At 39.1% G+C, this 24,658-nt stretch overlaps 1 protein-coding gene across 2 annotated transcripts in view; it reads left to right on the forward strand.

The window, feature by feature from the left end:
• The first annotated feature begins 1,045 nt into the window (after positions 1–1,045).
• The window catches only part of hcn1.L (hyperpolarization activated cyclic nucleotide gated potassium channel 1 L homeolog), a 212,308-nt gene continuing 188,695 nt past the window's right edge, over positions 1,046–24,658 (forward strand). For both annotated transcript variants that reach the window (XM_041569429.1, XM_041569440.1), the window contains exon 1: positions 1,046–1,572. In XM_041569429.1, coding sequence (XP_041425363.1) covers positions 1,223–1,572 — 350 coding nt within the window. In that variant the 5' untranslated portion in view covers positions 1,046–1,222. The remainder of the gene's footprint in view (positions 1,573–24,658) is intronic.

Here is a 24,658-nt window from a genome sequence, read left to right on the forward strand (position 1 = left end):
TTAGTGGGTTACAGGCGTGTGTATTGTGACATACAGTATGATGGGAATGATTTATACACTGGCTGTGAAGGCAACTGCGGCTGCTGAAGTTCACTGTAATAAAGGAGGCAATTGGGATATCTATGAGTATATAGAAATACAGTAAGTATATAGAAATATAATGAGTATATAGAAATACACATACATATATAGGAATATAATGAGTATATAGAAATATGAGTATATAGAAATACAGTAAGTATACAAGAATATAATGAGTATATAGAAATACTGTAAGTATACAAGAATATAATGAGTATATAGAGCTATGAGTATATAGAAATACAGTAAGTATACAAGAATATAATGAGTATATAGAAATATTAGTATATAGAAATATAATGAGCATATAGAAATATGAGTATATAGAAATACAGTACATATATAGAGATATAATGAGTATATAGAAATATGAGTATATAGAAATACAGTAAGTATATATGAATATAATGAGTATATAGAAATACAGTAAGTATATATGAATATAATGAGTATATAGAAATACAGTAAGTATATAGAAATATAGTGAGTAGATAGGAATACAGTAAGTATATAGAAATATGAGTATATAGAAATACAGTAAGTATATAGAAATATGAGTATATATAAATACAGTAAGTATATAGAAATGAGTATATATAAATATAGTAAGTATATAGAAATATAGTGAGTATATAGAAATACAGTAAGTATATAGAAATGTGAGTATATATAAATACAGTAAGTATATAGAAATATGAGTATAAAGAAATACAGTAAGTATAGAGAAATATAATGAGTATATAGAAATACAGTAAGTATATAGGAATATGAGTATATAGAAATATAATTAGTATTAAGAAATATAGTAAGTCTATATAAAGTACAAGGGGATTAGGTCACTGGCGGCAGAAGGAAAATCAACAGCCCGTTGTTCAAGGACTGCATTCAATGTCACCAGGTATTTAAAGGAATCAGGAGGTTGGAGGTTTGGTTTGAGCCGGCAGATGGCGACAGTGAGCGTCAGTTGCAGAGCTGAGGAGTCCGGAGCTCAGAGGAGCAGAAGCTGCAGAGGAGACAGACTGAGCTCCTGAAGGGCATCACATGAGAGCAGGAGAGGAGCAGGAGAGGAGCAGAGCAGGTGCTCCCCGTGCCCATCAGCTTCAGCGCTTCTTCCCCCCCGAGCCGCTCAGCTGTCCCCAGCATGGAAAGCAAATTAAACTCCTCCACCAACAGCAGAGACGATGGCAATAATGTATCGCAGAGGAAAGCGGAGAAAAGTCTCACTGCCAGCACTTCCAGCGTCAAGGAGCATGGCAACTCCGTCTGCTTCAAAACCGACACCACCGCCGACGACCCCGTGGTTGGATTTGAGGACGCAGAGGGGCCCAGACGACCCTACGGCTTCATGCAGCGACAGTTCGGCTCCTTGATGCAACCGGGGGTCAATAAATTCTCCCTTCGCATGTTTGGCAGCCAGAAGGCAGTGGAGAAGGAGCAGGAGAGGGTTAAAACCGCAGGAGTGTGGATCATCCATCCCTACAGTGATTTCAGGTAATGGGTTAATGTGCTGTCTGGGGAATCAATGCTCATTTACCCCCTTGTTCCTGTAGGTGCTACAAGTGCCCTCCACTTCTTATTGGCAAATGCCTCCCTTGTTGCTTTCCAATCAGGTCCCTTCAGTAGGGGATAATACCCTGCACTTAGCTTCTTACCTACCTGTAATGTTATTTACATGCGAGAGCTGCCCTACTGCTTCCCCTGTACCCCCAAATTTTCCATCAGGAGAGTGCCCTCCATTGGCCATAGTCCTGGGGAAAGTGGGAACTACAGAGTGCATGTGTGCCAATGTCATCTGAAGAATTGCTAATAATTACTCTGCAATTTGTTGCTTTAATGGCTTTTTAATGTGATGACATCACTCCCAACTTTAACTTGGTGTTTTCTGTTCAGCCTCTTACCACTTTACTGCTGGAGAAACTTTATGGCCAATCCGCAGCTCTGTAGCCGAACTGGAGTCACCAACATCCGCTGCTGGGTGTGCTGCTATTTAAAGGGGTGGTTCACCTTTAAGGTAACTTTTATCATATCATAGATCGGCCAATTCTAAGCAACTTTACAATTGGTTTTCATTTATTTCTTATAGTTTTATAGTTATTTGCCTTTTCCTTCTGACTCTTTGCAGTTTCCAAATGGGCGTCGCTGACTCCCTTCGAAAAAAAACAAATGCTCTGTAAGGCTACACATGTATTGTGATTGTTACTTTTTATTACTGAAAAGTCCTTTCCTATTCATATTCCGGTCTCTCATTCAAATCAATGCATGGTTGCTAGCGTGGTGTGGACCCTAGCTACCAGAATACTGAAATTGCAAACTGCAGAGCTGCTGGATAAAAAGCTAAATAACTCAAAAACCACAAATAATAAAAAATGAAAACCAATTGCAAATTGTCTCGGAATATCACTGTCTACATCATACTAAAAGTTAATTTAAAGGTGAATAACCCCTGTAAGACATTCTTGGGCGCCATTATCCCAATGATGTTGTTATATTTGGTGGGCAGTATGTTTAGGTATCATGGGCATTCGGTGGGTCACTGTGTAGGAAGATCCTGGGCAGAAAGAGCTTATACAGAATAACCCCGAATAAAGTCCCCGGATTTTACGTTTTCCTTCATTTTACGTCTCTTTTTTACAGTCAATCCATTCCTATGGGTGCAATTCCCTCATTTTATTTTTTGCTTTCCGGATTTTACATCATTTTTGTAGCCCTGTCCCATGCTAATCGCTATGTTTTCAGATAATAAAAAAAACAACCCTTACTTAGTGATTTACGGCTCCTGAAACTTCCACATCCAGCTGATCAGTGAGACAAGCCTGGGTACAGCAGCAGCAATGAGAGAGAGAGGGAGGGAAATGTGACTCTCCAGGCAAAAGTGAGGAGCCCTAGTGGAGTTAAGGAAGACAAAGGAAAGGTGACCCTTCATGCAAAAATGGCAAGCTGTGAGCAGGGAAGGAAGAAATCTGTGCGTTGCAGTCAGTGTCGGACTGGGACACCAAGGGGCCCACCCAAAAACCTTTGACTAGGGGCCCACCAATTAATCTTAGACCAGGGGCCCACTCTTAAGCTGGCCATAGACGCAAAGATTTCCCATCATCCCCGACCTGCCACTAACCATTCAGATCAAATAAAGTAGTAAAAGAACAGATCAGCCGATGTTCTGCCCCTGACAGCAATCGTACGATAGTTATGTCTGACAAAGCTAGTGACAGTCTCCCTCTGAAATATGTACGATCGGCAATACATGCTGAGATATTACCCGCAGCCGACAAAAAACGGAAAAAGTCGGGACTCTCCACACATGGCCCAAAAAATCGTACGAATCCTCGATTCGTACGATCAGATCTTTGCGTCTATGGCCATCTTAAGTACTATTATTATTACTAGTCTCTTTCCTTTACATATTATAATCAATTATTCCATCTATTTAGCCTCTTTGTTCTCATAGAAATTGGGAATGGCCATGAAATAAGTCAAATGTCTAGCAGCATAAGGGCCCACTGACATCTTGGCCCACCGGGACTTTTTCTTGTATCCCGGTGGGCCAGTCCAACACTGGTTGCAGTGGAGCAGGAGGGGGCTTCAATGCAGCTGTACTGTGAACGAGCAGGAGACTGAGAAGCAGCAGAAGCGGTGAGCATTGCTGGAGCAAAGAGGAGCACTACATGTGTTTTAGATACAATTATGACTTCTGACCTTATTTCCTTTGCATACCCCCAACATTTTGGAAGTAAAAAGACAAAAAATGTTTTCCACGTAGAACAGCAAATTTTTAGACCTTGCTGTGGTCACACCCCCTAATTACCATGTTCATTTTACAAAATTTGGCAGGTTATGAAAATTTGAAAATTTAAAAATATTTCTCCTTATCTAAACTGTTTTTTTTTTGTGTCTCAAAATTGTTACAAAGTATCTTATTTGCACCTGTTAGGTGTTCTGTACTCTCTGCTAAAAGCCAATTAAATGAGAAACTTTGTTTCTTTTTCTGGCTGTTCAGTGGAGAGAAAATAGGGACTTTCCAGTACAAATGAGGGACTGCAGGTTGAGCTGTCAAAAAAGGGACTGTCCCTCCGAAAAAGGGACAGTTGGGAGGTATGCCTTTGTATACTTCACATTCAAGGGTCTTTAATACATTTCCCTGATTTTAAGTTTTCCCTGATTTCATATATTTTTTTCCCTGGTCCCCTGAAAGACGTAAAATGGGGGATTCTACTTGTAATCTACTAGCTTGTTCTGAATGACCAGCAAGATAACGAGATTTGACCAATGAGCAGGGTTAAGTGTTACCTAAATAAAAATTGTATCTTTTTTGTAATGGTTTATAGCTATATTGGTACATTTCAACATATTAGTAGGGATGCACCGAATCCAGGATTCAGTTCGGGGTCGGCCAGGATTCAGCCTTTTTCAGAAGGATTCGGATTCAGCCGAATCCTTCTGCCTGCCGGACCGGATCCTAATTTTCATATGCAAAATTAGGGGCGGGGAGGGAAATCGGGTGACTATTTGTCACAAAACAAAGAAGGAAAAAAATGTTTCCCCTTCCCACCGCTAATTTTCATAAGCAAATTAAGATTCGGATTCAGTTCGGTATTTTGCCGAATCTTTTGTGAAGGATTCGGGGGTTCGGCCGAATCCAAAATAATGGCATCCCTAATTATTAGTGAAACTGACACTAAAAATAGGTAATTTGATCGTCTTTCACTGATAGTTCTGCTTTAGTAATAATTGTTGTCCTAGACCTGACTGTTTTGACAACCTGACTGTTTATTCTCAAACTGTCAGTCAGAGTTTCTAATGCTAATGACCTCCTGCTGCACAAATATGGCAGCCCCCTCATAGAGGAACATGGGGGTAAGAAAGGTAATGTAAAAGAATTTGGCAAATACTTTTATGACAAAATTCTAAATAGTATGCAAAGATAATGTTATGATAGATATAAAAAAAGGTTATTTTCTGGTGTCATTATCTCTTTTAAGATAAATATGCGGTGTCAGACTGGGATGCCAGCGGCCCACTAGAAAACCTTAGTCCATGGGCCCACTCACCAAACTATTTCTTCTATTCCTGACCTCTATACGTCAAGTCTCTTTTCTTTTATTTATTATTCTATCTATTTAGCCTCTCTGTTCCCATACAGAAACAGGTCAAATGGTTAGAAGCAGGAGGGCCCGCTGACATTTGGGCCCAGCAGGAGTTTCCTGGTATTCTATTGAGCCAGTTCGACACTGTAAATATGACCTCTTAGGTAGCTGTTGGCAGGGGATGCTGGAAGTTGTAGTTAAACAGTTCCTCAGGTGGGTTTAGTTGGTGCATCATTTTACAGCCAATGCCTTTGGGCCAGGAGATAGAGTCTTGGCACATTTTTTAACTCACTCTTATCTGCAGAAAGGGATTTATTGCCTCAGTATAGCAATGACCTTGGGTGGTTGGAAACTGTACCAGTATATGATTTAAGGTTTAATGGGTTGGTGTTTCGACCTGACATTTCATTGAGATCACAGGCAATGGCCCTCGGGCTCTTGGGCATCTATTTATAATTAGCATTACTGTATCAGTGCATTGGGAATATGGCTGCGTGTTGGAGTCACTCAGTCCCCCGAGTATTGTCACACATCTACAGTAGCCGCAGTGAAGTTACTAGGACATGTATAAAAATTGAATGTAAAAAATAAAAGTATAGAGCCAGAAGTTAACATTGAGGATTTGGGTTAATAAGAAGAAATGCCATAGGAATGCCTTGTACATTGGCTGAATGAGCAGCTGTCCATGGTGCTGAAGTTTGCTTCCATTAGCATTGCACTGTGCAGGCATTGGAAATACTGTCTGGAAAGCTGGAGCCCTGGGATTTTCCAGATAAGGGGTCTTTCTGTAATTTGGACCACCATTCATTAAAGCTGCTAAAGACGAAATATTATCAACCAATATGAGGTTATGATATGATGCAGTACAAGTATTACAGAGACAAAGGAAATTAGTCGAGAAATAAGAATTGCTTTCTCTATGGAGAGCGGCTTGAAATATTTCTGGATAACAGGTCTCCAGATAGTAGATCCCATAAACGCATTTGACATTGTAACCATGACATTATTTCAAACCTATTAGCTGGTAGTATAATGCTACTTTGAAGGGGGAATATCAAAAATTTGATATACGCTTCAGCATACTGAAATAAGAATCATTGTAAATACAATCAATTAAATATTCAACATCATTTCTGAAATAATCAAGTTTATCTTCACTATCTCCCTTTCAGCATTTGTTTCTCTTCATGCTGTCTTCATGCAGCAGTTGGGTGTCACATAGTCATTGACAGTTGCATCTAATATATCTTATAGGGGGGCTTCCTTTCCTAGAAGATGTATTAGAGCTCATTCAAAAAATGATTCCAGTACAAACAAAATCTTACAAAATAACTGCCTTTTGTACAAATTCTGCATGTAGAGAGACAGGATTTCTGGTGATTTTAATAGAGTGAGCTCTAATATATCTTCTAGGCAAAAGGAGCCCCCCTATAAGATATATTGGATCTAACTGTCAATTAATATCTGGCACCCAACTTGATTATTCAGAAACATTACAGCATTTTTAATTTATTGTATCTAGAATGTTTCTTATTTCAGTATGCTAAAGCTTATATTACATTTTTATTTTCGCAATAGTTTCTCTTTAATGAAGGGCTGTCCAAATGGAGGCCTATGGGCCAAATGCCATGCTCCAAGATGTTATTATGACCCTCAGGCTTCTCAACTCAAGTTTAATACAATTCAATATAATTTGGCCCATGACATGGCAGGAGCTGGATCGCACTGCTAATGAATGCTGCCATTGTTACTGTATTTACACAGCATATTCCTTCTGCTGACAATCAGGCCTAAAGAACTTCTTGACAATCCGGTTGAGCTAAAAGAGTAAAACACATAGAAACCTCAGTACATAATATATATTTTAAGAGAAGCAAAGCCTATGAAAGGCATTGAATCGTTTAAACATTTAAACAGCTTAACATTCTAAAGAAGCTAATTCTGTATGGGCTGGGAGGCTTGAAACCATAAATTCATTGCTTATACAAAGAGCCTTCCTCAATGTATGGCTTGAAATATTCAAGAGCTAAGTCATGAATGAGAGTAGAAAAGCTCTGGTGAATGTACAGTAAAAAGGATACATGGCTGGGAACCTAATTAAAAGCAACAATAGAAGGACAGCAGTGTTTAGGACTATTGTGTATTAATCCTATGGAAGAAGAAAATATATCATATAAAAATAGTAGAATTCACTGAGGTCAAGACCTTATGAAAGGCACAAGGCTGCACAAGGTGCTTATATACAGGTCATAGCCAGTGCTACTATTATTCTTACAGTAGGGGGTTTGTTGTAATACACAAGTTTCAGTGAGTCAGAAGATACTGATTATGACTTAGTTGAGGATGTACCTTGTAGATATGCCTCGCTAGGTAATTCATGGCTTTTGTGTGTTGTGTTATATATTAGTGTCATAGCGTAACAAATAACTAAGCACGTTACATAATCAAGTTGTCGTTAATACCATGTATCCTTATGACTTACGGCTCAGAGAGACTCTTGATTACACCGTACCTGGCTAGAAGGATTATGTTATGTAACTGTATGTTATACTAACACAGTTTGGAAAGTATGGGATTTTTAAGGGGATGTTCACCTTTGAGTTAACTTTTAGTATGATGTAGAGAGTGATATTCTGAGATATTTTGCATTTGGTTTTCATTTTTTATTATTTGTGGTTTTTGAGTTATTTAGCTTTTTTATTCAGCAGCTCTCCGGTTTACAATTTTAGCTATCTGGTTGCTAGGGGACAAATTACTAAGGATGCGCCAAATCCAGGATTCGGTTCCGGAATTAGGCCAGATTCAGCCTTTTTCAGCAAGATTCGGATTAGGCCGAATCCTTCTGCCCGGCCGATACTAATCCGAATCCTCATTTGGATATGCAAATTAGGGACGGGGAGGGAAAACGTGTGACTTTTTGTCACAAAACAAGGAAGTAAAAAATGTTTTCCCCTTCCCACTCCTAATTTGCATATGCAATTTAGGATTCGGATCGGTATTCGGCAAATCTTTTGTGAAGGATTAGGGGGTTCGGCCGAATCCAAAATAGTGGATTCGGTGCATCCTTGCAAATTACCGTAGCAAACATGCATTGATTTAAATAAGAGACTGGAATATGAATAGGAGAGGGCCTGAATGAATAGAAACATGATTAATAAAAAGTAGCAGACCTGCACCCGTCTATGGCCTGTGCTGCCCACGATGCCCCCTGATCTCTCTACAGTCCATCGTTCTGTCCATTTTCCTTTCCAACAGGTGACCTGTAAATCCTTCCTGCTGACCTGGGCAACATTTATTGCTTTACCCTGCTCAGCATTACAGTCTTGCTGATCAGCCGTGAGACTTTGGTTAGCCTCCGTACCCAAGTCCCCTTGTTTATGTAAAAGAATATTATTTACAGAAGAAAGCCATGTTTTCCGGCAGAGGCATTTATAGTGTTGCGGGATTTCTGAACTGTCAGCTTTTTTCCCCCTGCCGTGTTGCGGGATTTCTGAACTGTCAGCTTTTTTCCCCCTGCCGTCTAACAGTTGCTACTTGTTGCTGATTTTGTTCTTTGGCTGAGAACAAAAAGAGAACAAAAAGAGATTTAGCAAAATGTTGGGGTTCCACACACGTGTGACACGGCTCTCGTGGCTTATTGCTGATATGTGACACCGGATTGTGATCTACTTCGAAGGCAAGAGAAATGTATCCTCACCATCCCAAGTCACTTATACTTCTGTGTGCCGCTATCTGATAGGTAAGGGCTGTTCTGCCTTCTGCTCTTGCCTTTCACAAGCCTTTTTGAGAGTTCATGACAGCCAGAGGCTCACAGGACCTACTCTGTATAGGATCCATCATCCGGAAACCCATTATCCCATTATCCAGAAAGCTCAGAATTGTGGGAAGGCCATCTCCCATAGACTCCATTTTAATCAAATAATTCAATTTTTTAATGATTTTCTGATTTTCCTCTGTAATTATTAACCAGTACCTTCTACTTTATCCCAACTGAGATGTAAATAATCCTAATTGGAGGCAAAACAATCCTATTGGGTTTAGGTCTCATTTAAATAATAATTTAGTAGACTTAAAGGGGTGGTTCACTTTCAGTTTAACTTTTAGTATGTTATAGAATGGCTAATTCTTCATTATTCATTTTTTATAGTTTTTTTTCATTATTTACCTTTTTCTTCTGACTCTTTCCAGCTTTCAGGTTGGGGTCACTGACCCCCATCTAAAAACAAATGCTCTGCAAGTTACAAATGAATTGTCATTTTTCTATTCAGACCCTCTCCTATTCATATTCCAGTCTCTTATTCAAATCAATGCATGACTGCTAGGGTAATTTGGACCCTAGCAACCAGATTGCTGAAACTGCAATCTGGAGAGCTGCTGAATAAAAAGCTAAATAACTCAAAGACCACAAAAAATGAAAACCAATTGCAAATTTTCTCAGACTATCACTCTGTACAACACACTAAAACTTTATTTAAAGGTGAACAACCCCTTTAAGGTATGAAGCTCTAAATGACAGAAATACCCCTTATCCAGAAAGCCCCAAGACCCAAGCATTCAGGATAACAGGTCCCGTACTGTATTCATACAGTATCGCAGTGCATTAAACTCTGTTTACCTGTCGCCAGCGTCGGAATTGGTGCCGGCGTTGGAAATTCGCCGAATTTTCGCCAGCGTTTTTTCTTGGCGATTTTTTCGCTCCTGGAGAATAAAATCGCCCATCACTAGAAACAAGCAAAAGAGCTGCTGCATTGTATTTCATTTGGATTTTAATTAATGTTCTGAGATTACCGTAACTCCTTATCACATCTGATAGTGTTTCATGCAGAGAATTCTAACACAGGGATCCCTCCCATACTGCTGCTTGAACGCCGAGGGTCAAGGTGAAGAGAGGAGAAAAGAAAATCATTTGACTGAGCCCTCCCTGTTATAAATCATGGCTGGAAAAGGCTGCTTTTACGTTTAGACAGGAGGTCAGAAATATAGGATCATCATTAACGCCCTGTTATTTAATTAATAGACTTATCTCTTCCCATACTGTGTTGGGATCCTTCCTTGAATCTTGATTGAAAGTGGACATGACACGGGATGCTGTGCTTGTGATTGCATGCCAGTATGCCCAACATGTTTATAATTTAGCAAGCTTTAGGCCTGTAACAATGTGTCAGCCACAATTCCCAGCAGCCTGTGCAGATTGGCGGTTGTAGGTCCATCAATATTTAAATACAATAGAATGAAATAATAATCATACCAAATTACAGATTGATTTACAATTGCGAAGGGGCGATGTTCCTGGCACTACAGGTGTTACAGCCCTGCTCTAGATTATGTATTGCAGGAATAAACCCAGAGACGGTGCTAATGAGCCCAGTTGGCTGGCTGTTCTGTGATACCCGGGCTAAAGTGCACATTGCACAGGTAGGGTTGCCACCTGGCCGGTATTTTCCCGGCCTGGCCAGTAAAAATGAAGGCTGATCCCAATGTTATTAATAGGGAAACAGGATAAATATATAGGACGGCCGGTATTTTTTTCCAGAAAAGGTGGCAACCCTATACACTGGATCATTGCTGCTATTGACCAGCTGAAACTTGAGGCTGGTGCAATAAGTTCATTATATACGATATGCAATTTTTAGTCATATTTAATCATAGGGTTTACTTCTCCTTTAAAGGTCATTCATCACAAGACAAAACTGGTGGCAGGGACCTGAGAAGGGGGTTGTCACTTGCAGTACTACTTTTCACCAATTGAAGGCAGCCTTTTCAATAAATCATAGTAAGAAAGAATTACAAGGTATGGGACATTTTTGCAGACAAAATGTTGGTTGGTTGTGGCAGAAGTAATTATGCAGCTGGTTATCCAGAATGCTCAGGACCCAGGGTTTACTGGATAATGGATATTTCCGTAATTTGGATCTCCATACCTTATGGATTCCTTCAGATCCGACGCAATGAGAGGAAGCACAGGCGTCAAATCAGATGTGCCGAATCGAATGTAAATAATACAACACGACTGTCAGATGAAGACGCAACGTGCAGCGATTGCATCCGACAGTTGTGCCGTGTTGGATGCAATCAGTTTGTAGATTCAACATTTATATTACTTGCATTAGATTCGGCGCATCCGACGTGACACCTGCACTTCCACTCATCGTGTCGGATCAGAAGGACGCGCACCGTCTAGTTCCAGCCTAAGTCTACTAGAAAATAGGGATGCAGCGAATCCAGGATTTGGTTCGGGATTCGGCCAGGATTTGGTTCGGGATTCGGCCAGGATTCGGCCTTTTTCATTCAGATTGGGCCGAATCCTTCTGCCAGGCCGAACCAAATCCTAATTTGCATATGTATAATTAGGGACGGGGAGGGAAAGCACGTGACTTTTTGTCACAAAACAAAGAAGTCAAATATGTTTTCCCCTTCCCACCCCTAATTTGCATATGCAAATTAGGATTTGGTTCGGTATTATGCCAAATCTTTTGCAAAGGATTCGGGGGTGCATCCCTAGTAACAAAACAAGGACAGATGGAGGCATAGAGAGTGAGAGACTTGTATTGCCAGAAATGTTTGTCAAGTCATAGTAGATCCCTAGATGCGCTGAATGGAGCACAGTAGTCTTTCAAGCGCATTTCAAATGCTCCACCTAATCACAGTTATGTAATTAGCTAGCGGAGCACTGCATAAGACATCTGACCTTGATGCTTTATTTATTTTCCCATATGTGCGTGAGGTCATCAATACAAAACATTTCCAATGGTAATTGTCTCTCATTGAAATTCCTCTCATACATTTTATGCCTACGGTTGTCTCTGCGGTAGCCTGGACAGACACATACACAGGGCTCATCTCCTGCTGCTTAGCCGTCTGTCTCCCGGAAAGATTACACCACGGAATATGCTAAAGGGCAAATAATGGCTGGTCTGCTTTTGTTTGCTAATCTCTTGTATAACTTTATCCGCATCTGAGAGTAGTTGTTTTATCAAGAGTCGATGTTGGATCTGGTCTAGGTTATTCATGTTCTGCTGTGGCATGGAAAGAATTGTCTAGGGAATCATGCCTGGAAACATGAACTCAAGAGGGTGGGGCATATATATCAAGGGTCGAATTGAAAATTCTAACTTTGAAATTCAAATTTCAAGTTTATTTTACTGTAATTCGACTAGGGAATAGTCCAAATTCGAAAAAAAAAAAATCTGAATTTCAAAATTTATCATGTACTGTCCCTTTAAGATTCGAGTTTTCTGGTCGATTTAATTCACCTGTGTTAAAAAAAATGTGATTTTATTAATAAATTTCGAATTTATGGGAGTTTAGGGGAGTTTTTAAAAACTCACATGAGTTCGAAATTCAACCTTTGATAAATGTGCCTCTATGCGTTGCTTCATGGGTGTTTCAGGGCACCCATATGGAAGGGGCAATCTGCAATTGGTTTTCATTTTTTATTATTTGTGGTTTCATTTCAGCAACCTGGTTGCTAGGTTCCAAATTCCCCTAGCAACCATGTACTGATTTGAACAAGAGACTGGAAAATGAATAGGAGAGGGTCTGAATAGAAAGATGAGTAATAAAAAGTAGCAATAACAATACATTTGTAGCCTTACAGAGCATTTGTTTGTTAGATGGGGTCAGTGACCCACATTTGAAAGTTGGAAAGAGTCAGAAGAAAAAGGCAAATAATTCAAGAACTATAAAAAATAAATAATGAAAACTAAATAAACAATTGCTTGGAACTGGCCATTCTATAATATATTAAAACTTGAACCAATGAACCCCCCTACTCTTACCCCTTTTTCCACACCCCTTCGGAAACTTTATGTTTAGAAAGTTGTAAAATGTGTTGCAACACAAAAAGATTATTGTATTTTGTTGTTTTTTTATATATATATTTTACATATAACAATGTATTTTTTCAATTGAAAAAAAAATATAAAAATAGATTGAACTCTAAGGGGGTTATTTACTAAACTCTGAATGCAAAAATCACAAAAAATGTGTTATTTTTATTTATTTTTTTATAAAATCGGAATTTATCAAACCCCCGAGGATGGGAAAAATCTGAATCTGAAAATCCAGCATCTCAGATCTGTCGAGTTTGCATATAAGTCAATGGGAGAAGTCCCAATGATTTCTTGATGTGCACTGGGTTTTTGGCAAATCCCAAAGTTTTCAGAATATTCGGGCAAAATTCTGAGTTTTCGAGTGAAAAATCCGAAAAAATCGTGAAAATCAGTTTTTTCCCACAAACAGAATTTTTGGGAAAGTGTGTTAATAAATAAGCCCAAAAAACCTGTGTGGATTTGGTTGGAGTTTTTTTCATAAAATATTGAGATAAATTCAGACTTTGATAAATAACCCCCTAAATAGCCACTTGGTTCTTAAAGGAGAACCAACACTTCTAAAAAATGGCTAGTAATGCTGCATTGTACATACTGGGGCTCATTAATCAACACTGGGCAAATGTGCCCATGGGTAGTTACGTATAGCAGTAGAGAGGAGAGAAAAAGACCTGACCTTTTATGAAATAAGATAATCACTCCATAAATAATGTTATTCGTCTATTAATCTCTTAAGCAATTATCAGATTGTCACATTAATTAGTCCAACTCTTAAGTATATAAAGTGCCAGTGCTTGAATTTAATAACTAAAGTGCAGTACAAGAGTGAAAATAAATTAAATTGATGAATAATTCTGATTGATAACCAATAATCACGTGATTCAATTAGAGCGCCAATTCATTTAGGAATTCATCATTAGGCTATTAGTACCAAAAATATTAAGTGCTATGCAATACTTGAATCCGATTAGAGCGCCAGTTAATTAAAATTAAATAAATAATTTATGCCACGGATTTAAAAGTGCTGTGCAATATTAAATAAATTCCACCCCAGCACCAACTCATAGAGAATTCATCGTTAGGCTAATTAATTATTACCAAAGATTCTAAAGTGCTGTGCAATGCTTAATAAATTGATTTCCAAATAAGAGCGATGATAGAAAAGGAGTCAATGGTTTAAGATGGAAATGGAAAAATTTACGGCCACTTGCTCAAGTTCAGGAAAACAGTTAGAGATCTAAAGAATGGTGGAGCTGTCCCCAAAGCTGCTGCCTGGTAGTTTCTATCCCTGGGACACCACAAAGATGGAGAAGGCAGGGTAACCGTGACTGAGGTCTCAATTTACACACTTGCCCTAAACTGTAAAGAGCTAAGTTAGCCTGAAAAATCACAAATCATCGGCCCCTTGGAGTAATAGATAAAGAGAGAATTGGGGAGGGTTGAACTGAACAAGGAGGCACCAAATCACCACCCCTACACAAATTTGACTGAACCAGAATGATCAATTTTTAAAAACCAAATCAACGGTATAAATAAAACCAAAGAGAACACACAACGACAACGCGCGTTTCACTATAACAGCTTTCTCAAGGCGAATGGCGGTCCTTTCCCGGGTACATGTTTTAAGTTACTTCCGTTACAGTGTCATCTCCAAAGTCTCGCGGAAGTTCTGTATCTCCCAGCCACGTATTGTGCCATTACGTTACTCGATGCTAATTCACTGCCGCATCATCACTCAAAGCCAATGGGCTTCAATTCTATTAATGGTGATTATTCAAGAGCACTAATTTCCTATTCCAAGAGTGTAATGGACCGCCTATTCAAATGTGCCCTTATTGATCCTTTATGGATACAAAAAGGAGTAAGTTACCTATAGCAACCAATCGGTGATTACCTTTTTGAAGCCAGCTGCAAGTAGAACAATGAATGCAGCAATCTGATTGGTTACCATATGCCAATGTTTGCTTGCAAGCACCATGTGGTGATTGCTAGAGTGCATATTAGGGTTATTTTCAGTAGGGCTTCATTTTGTGAATATTTACACTCGAATACAGTTTTAAAAATACAACGTAAAAACGCCCCATGTGACACCCTTAGAGTTAAAGGGTTCAATAGAAAATAAGCAATCATTTAAAGAAAACAATACTTCATTATATACTGATCCCATGTAAAAGAATATTTGATATAATATGTGACATAGGGCAAGCCTTTAGCCTGTCAGCCATCTCTGAAGCACAAGTTTTTTTTATTGCTTTTAGTAGGATACTGAACAATTCTTTACATAGAAGAGAAAAGGAAGGTGGAAAGCAATTAACCATTCCCATATATGTTCTATTATGTTTAGATTTGGTGATGGGCAAGGCTGTGGATGGTTTTTGACTTTATAATAAAGCCAGTATTGAGTCTATTAAAATAATATATAAGGATATTGAATCTTATAATAATCTTGGAATATACAAACATTCAGTATGGTGGCTAAAATATTTTTGTGCCTCTTGGATGTAATTCTACCATTAAACCCAACTGCATCTGCAAGGAGGTTTCTCTTCTATGACAGATCCACAACCACATATAACAGTAAGGGGGTTATTCATCAAAGGTTGAGTTGTGTTTTTAACCACAAAAGTTTTTCATGGGTACTTTCAATACAAACTTGAATTTTTCGAGATTTATAATGCCCGAAGCTATAAAAAGCTTGAATCCAAAAATACACCAGCTAAAACATGTTGAGGTCATCTAGAAGTCAATGGCAGAGGTCCCTTGAACCATTTCAAGATGTTTTTAGGCTTCATGATTTTTTGTTTTTTCAGTGGTTTGCACTCAAAAACTCTATCAATTCAAGCTAATCAAGTTTTTTCAGATAACTCGATCAATTACAGTATTTGAGTCCCCCCCCCCCGGTTGTATTGTTGTATTGATTAGAGTTTTTTACATTCAGGTTTTTTCATAAATAAGGAAACATTCGAGTTTTGAGTTTAATCGAGGTAGAAAAAACCTCACAAACTCAACCTTTGATAAATAACCCCTTGTCAGTATTGGTTGAAGGCTTCCTTTAACTTTCTCCTGGAAGATAATTCATCACATCAGACCTTGTTATGTTATTCCAGTGCTTGCAAAACTAGTCTTTCCATTCATTACACCATGTTGTGAGTTTGTGTATTGGCTTTGGTAGCCAGTGTTTTCTCAAAGGCATCCACGCCATAAAACATAATCTTTAAATCCTGGATTTAAATAGAATCTCACGACATAAAGGATTTGTCAAGACTGGGTCATGGAGGTGTCAAATTTTCTGGTAATTTTTAAAGAAACTATACTGTCAACTTTCTCGTTACATTTTAAAATGAACACTCCTCTTCCTCGAGGCCTTTTCCCTCCTTGCCTCTTGATGTCATGGAGTGGATTTGACGCTTGAACTCTTTCTGGGGTGGGCATGCCTTCTCCGCTGCTTTTATTATCTTTTATTTTGCTTTAGAAGATCTAGGATTAGAGTTCTGGTTTTCAAATGATTTTTGTAGAAAAACCATTGTTGGAGTCTGTTGTGCAAACTTTTATTTCATTTTATTTTTATCTTCGGTTTCTGCTAGAGCTCCTTTTGTTAATGGGAGTTTTGTAAAGAAAAGTTAAACCCTGAAAGTAAATGTTGTTTAGTGTTTTAACTTTTATCACAGCTGCTGTTATCAAACCTACACTACTCTGGATGATACAGCTGCACTTTCTCTATGATCTGTCTGTGCTCAGTTTATCTTCTTAATCAGTGATCCCCAACCAGTGGCATGTTGCTCCCCAAACTGCTGGATGTTGCTACCAGTGGCCTCAAAGCAGGTGCTTATTTTTGAATTCCTGTCTTGGAGGCAAGTTTTAGTACCATAAAAAGCCTGTGTACTGCCAAATTGTCAGGATTCTTGGGGATTCAAACCCTAGTCTGCATGGTATTCAGCTGGTGTTGTGTCCTGTCGAATACCATGCAGGCCAGGGTTTGAATCCCTAAGAGTCCTGACACAAATAGAGCCTTTTGTAGACTGCCAGAACATATAAGGGCTACCAATACCCAATCACAGGCCATATTAGGCACCCAGGAACTTTTTCCTTGCTCATATTGCTCTCCAACTTTTTTTACATTTGAATATAGCTTACAGGTAAAAAAAAAAAAAAAGACTGGGAATCCATCCTTCTTACTATAGATCTCCGTTGTCAAATCAGCATTTTTGGTGTTCCTTCATCATTCCAGAGAAGAGACACAATCACTGATACAGAGGAACTCCAGAATGTGTGTGTCTATTGGGTTTTAAGTGTCGTGACAGTATGTTTTATAGTAGTAGTAGTTAATTATAGTTAATCAAAGTTTCCATTTAAGTTTAATTTGCTCTTTCATTAAATTGATTGTTAGTCTTAAAACTGAATTATTTGCTTGTACAGCTGTGGTTTCCATTAACGGGAAACCCAATGTCCAGAAAGCTCAGCCATTAAAAAGGGACAACTCCAGGTAAAATCATTGCACCAGATTAAAGGCTTCTTGTAATGTAACTGAGTCTGAAACTGTAACTTTGATACCATATCCGTTGTGTAAAACACCTGCTCAACAAATTCCTGCCCGTGTAATCGGTAATCCAGTGTTATAGATAGACTTCACTGGGCAGGCTCTTTGGCATCTGAGGATATCTGTATTTCTACTTACACGATTGGGTTCCCAAATAGAGATGCGAGGAGGCAGCAGAAGGCTTTATCTTCTGTGTAATTAAAAATGTGAAAACTGATATGTATTGTCATATGGTTAATTTAAAGAAAAAAGGGGGTGAAAGCAGAAATAAGCTCTGAAAATTAACAATCAGACTTCAGTTTTTCTAGTCGTTCTGTTTTTGGATACCAGAGTTGAAAAGTTGCTTTGAATAGGTCCATCTATAAAACATTTAATGTAAATTCAATTTTTAAGCTGTGTCAGATTGACTCTTCAGTTCGTTCGCAAGTGCCTTGAGCCAGGTACATCCATGTATTTTCCACAAAATGCAACATTTTCCCCAGAATTCTGGTGTCATGTTTGGAAAGGGGAGATTCTCTTGACACAATTGCGCATCCAATTCTTCAAATTTAACACAACATGCATGGGTTTCATTGCAAATTGGGGGCAGTTGTGACTGGAGTCATTCCCGGTGTTTGCTGGCATTATTCTGGCTCCAATTGCTGTGATAATGGCTGATTTCCCTATGAGACCTCCATGCTGGGCCTGTATGGAGCTGTAACAACCACTGAGGGCAATCTTTGCCAGATAGCTGAACTCACCAGACACCTGGAATCCACAAAGCTGCTTTATTTAAACTGGATGGACAAACATAGCAGTGGATGTACAAGTGCTGCAGGTCAAAAATAATATTTCTTTCCCGCCCCTCTGTGTCACAGCCTGCCCCCTCTGCGTCATTGCCCCGCCCCTGCCTGGTCTCCACCGACTTTAATGTACCTGCCCTATTCAAATTGACCAAAGTGTTACAGGACTAACGAAGTTTCACTAGGCTGCAGAAGCGATCGCTAGCATAATTTCGCTTTGAAATGCTCGCACTGCCAAAGTAATGATAGCGTAAAGTCACCAGCGTTCAGCACCCAGGACGCAACTTTGCATTTTAGTGAATTTGTGTAGTGATAACGAATCTTCGCCTAACGAAGTGGTGCAAAGTGGTCGCTGCGACAATTTGCCCTTTAGTGAATCTGCCCCCAATTTAGCAGCTTATCTGCCCATGTATGAGGGCCACCACTAGGCCTGCCCGACTGATATCTGCTGAAACCTTGCCAAAAGAACCCTGCTTCCTTTCTTTCTGTAATTTAGATCTTTATACCTTAAGTCGACAAAAAAATCACGTAAACATTAAATAAACCCAATTGGCTGTTTTTGCTCCCAATAAAGATTAATTATATCTTAGTCTGGATCAAGTACAAGCTACTGTTTTATTATTACAGAGATAAAGGAAATCATTTGAAAAATTTGGATCATTTCATTATAATGGAGTCTATGGGAGATGGGCATTCCATAATTTGGAGCTTTCTGGATAATAGGTTTCCGGATAACCTGTAATACCAACATTAAACACTTAGATCCCACCATTGTTTCACTATTCTTTGCAAAATCTCATCTTGTATTGTCATTGCAAATCATGAAGGGTTTTTGTTTTCGATGGACTTGTCTGGTTCGACATTGACTCTTTTAAATACGATAAAAGGACCATATGGTGTTCAGACATATTATTATGTTTCACATTTCTTCCCTTAATAGATTTTCACTCTCAGGGTTCCTTTTGCAAGTGCCGTTGCCTTATACTCTGCAAACCCGTTCACTGTTACAATGCTGCAGGTTAATGAACTCCTTTGTATTCCATTGTGCCCAATGGATAAGTGACAAGGGTAATTATAAACGGAGAAAGCTGAGCAGAGCTGTTCGGCAGTAAAAAATGTCTGAGAATAGGAAGATGCTGACTGCATAGAATATTCAGTATGATATGACCACACAAAAGGGCCGATTTACTTTTAGATGTAACTGTTTGTTTTCTTTGCTGGAATGGTTTCAGGCCAGAAAATAATTGTTCAAATTCTTTCTCCCCAGGATCGGGGAGTAAGGATTCTGATGGATGTTAGTGCTCATTGCTGGTGCTGAACTGCGCAGAGCACTAACACCCTAGGGAAGGCATGCTTTCGGCAACACTATCCGACTAACTGAATAAAAAAGTGTCAGTTCATTAAAAACTTTCTTGACTTTCAGTAAAGATAAAACTGCTGCACATTCTTCAAGATTCCCAAATTGGATCTTTCCTATATCTGCCCCATAACTTCTAAATTTTTAACGGTTTATTTTTTCTTGTGACATACTGCAATATCACTGTTTTTATTGTTTTATTTTATTATTCAAGCTTGAGTGACGGGATTACGGGTAAAACAAAATCCATTTGCATTTGTACATGACCCCTTATAGCTCAAGATTCAAGTGCAAGATAATCCCAATTTCTAAACAGAATTTGATTTCATTTTAAAATCATTTTAAAACGTAAAATAGATAAATAGATCAGACAAGTCAACTAACCCAGAGGCATCCTGTTTATTGTCGAGACCTTGTTTCATGTTACCATTTATAGCGAAGAAGAATTAGGTTTAAAAAATCCAGGGTTGGCTCATCACCCAAATGATATGGGACTGGTTGACATCTCTGACTGATAAATGAGAAAATTCTCATTCCTCCCTCTCCCAGTTTATCTAACACAAGCGTCATTCTGTGGTTGAGCCGTGTGGTTTCACAGTAAAATGTCAAGGTCACTTTCAAGACTGACAGTAGGTTAGAATGATTCACTTGCATTAGGGATAAAATTGCTTTAATTACAGTGGGAAATCACTCTTCTTGCAGTCACTGACTTTTACTAAGTGCAGAAGAATAATCTTGCCATCGTATTGGTATGTTGCACACAAGCTGCGTTCCTCTACAGAACTGACACACCCTTGCATGGAAAGGCTCAGCTTCTCTTTGTCAGTCATAACAGCAAAAACCTAAACTGTATAAACAAACAACCCTGCTTGTAATGACCTGCCAGCCTAGAAGTCTGATCTGCTCATTTATTGACCAGGGAATGTTCTTACTGAGTCACAGCTGGCTTTGTTAGCTTGGCTAAGTAAATAGCCTTCATAAGCACTTTACTTCTCAGGTCAGGTAACCTCAATCCAATATCATTGGCCATTATAGTTCTTCTGCTCAGTACCAAGGCCAGCTCCAAGGGCAGGACAATACAGAGGGCCTGGAACACAACAATTAGAGCAAAACTAACTGTTGGTAAGCAGCTGAGGACATAGGATAAGCTATTAGTATTTTATAACTGACATTATACCAACCAGTGGGTATCTGACTGATCTTAAAACCAGCAACAAATGTCTCTAATTAGGCTAATTCTCTAATATAGGTGCTACTGTTTTCATGTTCAGTTACCCATACCAACTTTATTTGAAGGTATTAATCAGTCTGCTAAAAGTTAGAACATGAAGGCATAGATCTAACATGGACATTTACTTGCCAGCAGCACCAGACTGGAGGGGCCAAGGCCCACAGGGGCTTCTGCCACAGCCCGACCCCTCCACTTGTACTTGTCTTCTAGTTGCGGCTACAATCGAGCCTGGGGGGAGATCAGGGGGCAGAGTGGGCCCATGTCTGCAGAAGATGAGTGTGGGTCTGGGTAGTTGGGACCCACTGGGGTTTTACCCATGTCCCACTCAACCAGTCTGACCCTGCTTGCCAGGGGCAGTGTGCAAAGTACATTAAAATCACAATATTTTCACATTCAAATATCATTGCATCCAAGTGTCAAGTTGTGCCGGCCAATTGCATCCGATGCATCAAAACAAACACAATGGTGCAGGGAACAATAGTGTGTGAACAGGGTACAAGTTGTAGTAAGGTATTCACTGTTCAGAGTGTGTAACAAGTCACTTCTGGAGCATGCACTGAAAATGTTAGCGCACAATTAACTGGACACAGATCTGTTGCACTTATTGGCGCTATCTTCTGTGGGAACCTGTAAACTCCCACCAAGTCCAGGGAGGTGGTAATGCCATGTTCCTGTAGCGTTTGTAGCAAACTTGCACAAGATTCATCATAAAAGGGCAGAACAGAGGCAATGGCGTTCGGCTCAACCATGTTAAAGTGCAAGGAGCATGTTTGGACGCAAGTATCCTTGATAAATGTAGTCACCATGTTCAACATGAGGTGTTGTCTGATTCTAGGCACCTATTTCCCCCTAATTTGTTGCAATTATTGAAAACAAACTATAGACTTCTAACAATAATGGTAAGTAACATTTTATAATGCTGTAGAGGGTAGTGATGGGTGAATTTCTCCCGTTCCGCATCGCCGAAAAATTTGCGAATTTCCTGCAAAATTCAAGAAATTCTGAAAATGGTGAAAAATTGGCAAAAACTGAACGTTTCCCAGAAAAATCATGAAATTCTGACATTTTTCATGAAAAAATCATGAAAATCGGCCATTTTCGCGAAAAATCTTGAAAATCGGAAATTGACGCCCGCATCCAAGCTGACGCTGGCATTAAAGTTAATGGGCATCCGATTGGTGTTGATGTGTGCGTCCAAAAAATTTGACAGCGGCGAAATTTCGCTGGCAGATTTTCACGGGAGATTCGCAAATGTATTTGCCGGTGGCGAAATGCTGTGGAAGGCAAATTTATTTGCCCATCACTAGTAGTGGGATGTGGGAGTTATACTTCAACAACAGCTGGAGGGTCACAACTGCTTTGGCTGTATTTCAGTTCCCGTTTAATGCAAAAACCTGGCTCCCTTAGCTGACCATACAAGCCAATATAAATGTATTAAGTCTGTTAGTATACTGCAATATTCCTTCTTCTGCAGAACAAACCGTTCATAAGTGATAATGTGTTGCTGTTAATGTCAGGCCTGTAACTTTTTATTTTACCTTGATATGTACGGTTGTGTTTAATATGCACAAATGTAGAATATAAGTGCAGAATGGTGGATAATGAAGAAGCTTGTTGTGCTCATCTTGAGTCCAGAGACTTAAGGGATTCCAGGCAGGATGGGCTTACTGCTGAGAGATCTTGTCAGCCTAATCTAGGTGATTTATTCAGATGGTTGACTAACATGAACTATGAGGGTGGGGAAGTAGATAATAGCCTATTTTTTGGGGGATGGGTTGTTCAGTAGTGGATAGAAAGGGGTAAGTGCTTGGGGAATACTTCTCCTAAAGCATTTAATGAGGTTCTTGAGGCATAATCCCTAGAAATGTATAAACACTGTAGGAAGCAATCACTGATGCACGGGCCTGCAGTGCATGGACAAGTGGTTATCCTCACTATAAAAGCAAGGGTGAGAGACAGAAGAAAGTGGACATACTGTAATAGACCCGTGAAATTTCAGAAGGATTTGAAATAACTATGCAGCACCTCTGTATTACTGTAAAGCTCCCAGAGGGTGGTTGGTATTTTTTTTTGTTCACAAACACAGGATGACCATGACCATTGAATCAACAGGTTTGATTGCCCATCATTACCATTGATCAACGGCAGGAGCTAATGTAAAAGTTGCAAGGATAGAGATATCTTGGAATAGTGATTGATCAAAGCAATGCCAAATGGGTCGATCCCCAGCATTATTTCTACTGCGCTATTGCAACTTGCCAAACAGGTGCCAGAAAGCTGACGCAGCCCCTTGCTGTAGACTGGGTGTTAGAGGCAGTGAAATTAAGAACTTGTAATGATAGGGGCTAGTTTTTGTCAACAAGGGGAGCAGACTTATTGCAAGGTTTTGTTCTAAGAGTAGTAGGTCCCTAGCTATGCAGTTATTGTAGCTGCATTCTTCCAAATACATTTGTGTTCTCTGAACCGTATCAATTAGCGACAAGGTTCCCTGAAACCAACTTGGTCTACAGCATGAGACATGAAATAGATCTTTACAAAAAGACTAGCCCCCTAATGTAATAAAAGGCTCTAAGGGGGCAGTAATCCATAACAACCAATAAGATCGTTGCTTTTAAACAGGTGACCAGTAAATGCTGCCTGCTGATTGGTTGCTATGAGTTACTGCCCATGGGCAAATGTAGTGCCTTTTATTACATTACCCCCAAAGTGTACTTTTTTTTTCACATATTGAAGAGAAATGAATTAACATCTGTAGACCCCCAACCAAATGGTCTATCGGAAGTCACGATGTTCTGGGCAACAAACAAACCTATTTTAATTTGTTCATATCGTCCCATGAGAAGTTATCTGCTATAATCTTGAAAAAAAGTCTTAATCTGCTCTAAACTATATTTGTGATAATATCTTGAAAAGCAGAGCCATTATCTATTTATACTTGTGTTTGGGACTCTGCCATGAATTGTCATTTCCTTACAGCAAGCTCTTGTCATTACACTTTATGACCTTCGCTTTGGTATAAGGCCAGCTGAGACATGCTAGCAAAGAAATTGGCTTCATGTAGTTCTAGAACTGCCTGTTGCAGCTGTTGATAGTTGGCCCCAGGAACATAAAGCAATACGTTGCATGTTTCCACCCATTGTTAAAGTGAGAGTTAATGCCTTGAAATTTTCTTAAAAGGGTTGTTTAATTTAAAGTTAACTTTTAGTATGCTATAGAATGGATAATTCTAAGCAACTTTTCAATTGGCCTTTGTTGTTATTGTTTTTGAATTATTTGCCTTCTTTTTCTGATTCTTTCCAACTTTTAAATGGGGGTCACTGACCCCACCTAAAAAACAAATGCTCTGTAAGGCTATACATTTGTTATTGATACATTCAATTACTCATCTTTCTCTTTCTATTCAGGCCTCTCCTATTCATATTCCAGTCTCTTAATCAAATCAGTGCATGTTTGCTAGGGGAATTTGGAAACGGGAGAGCTGCTGAATAAAAAGCTAAACAACTCAAAAACCACAAATAATAAAAAATGAAAACCAATTTCAAATTGTTTCAGAATATCACTCTCTACGTCATACTAATCATACTAAAAGTTCATTTAAATTCTGAACAACCCCTTTTAAGATAATGCTATATATGGAGAATAAGGCTTGTAAAAACCTTGCTGGTTTTTCTTTTAGAAAACCCTCTACAAGCAGAATATTAAATAAAGTAATGGGTTCTAGTCTTAAAACCTCAACATAAGTACAGATATTTTCCAGATA

Source organism: Xenopus laevis, chromosome 1L, assembly GCF_017654675.1.
Source record: "Xenopus laevis strain J_2021 chromosome 1L, Xenopus_laevis_v10.1, whole genome shotgun sequence".
Classification (NCBI taxonomy): Eukaryota; Metazoa; Chordata; class Amphibia; order Anura; family Pipidae; genus Xenopus; species Xenopus laevis.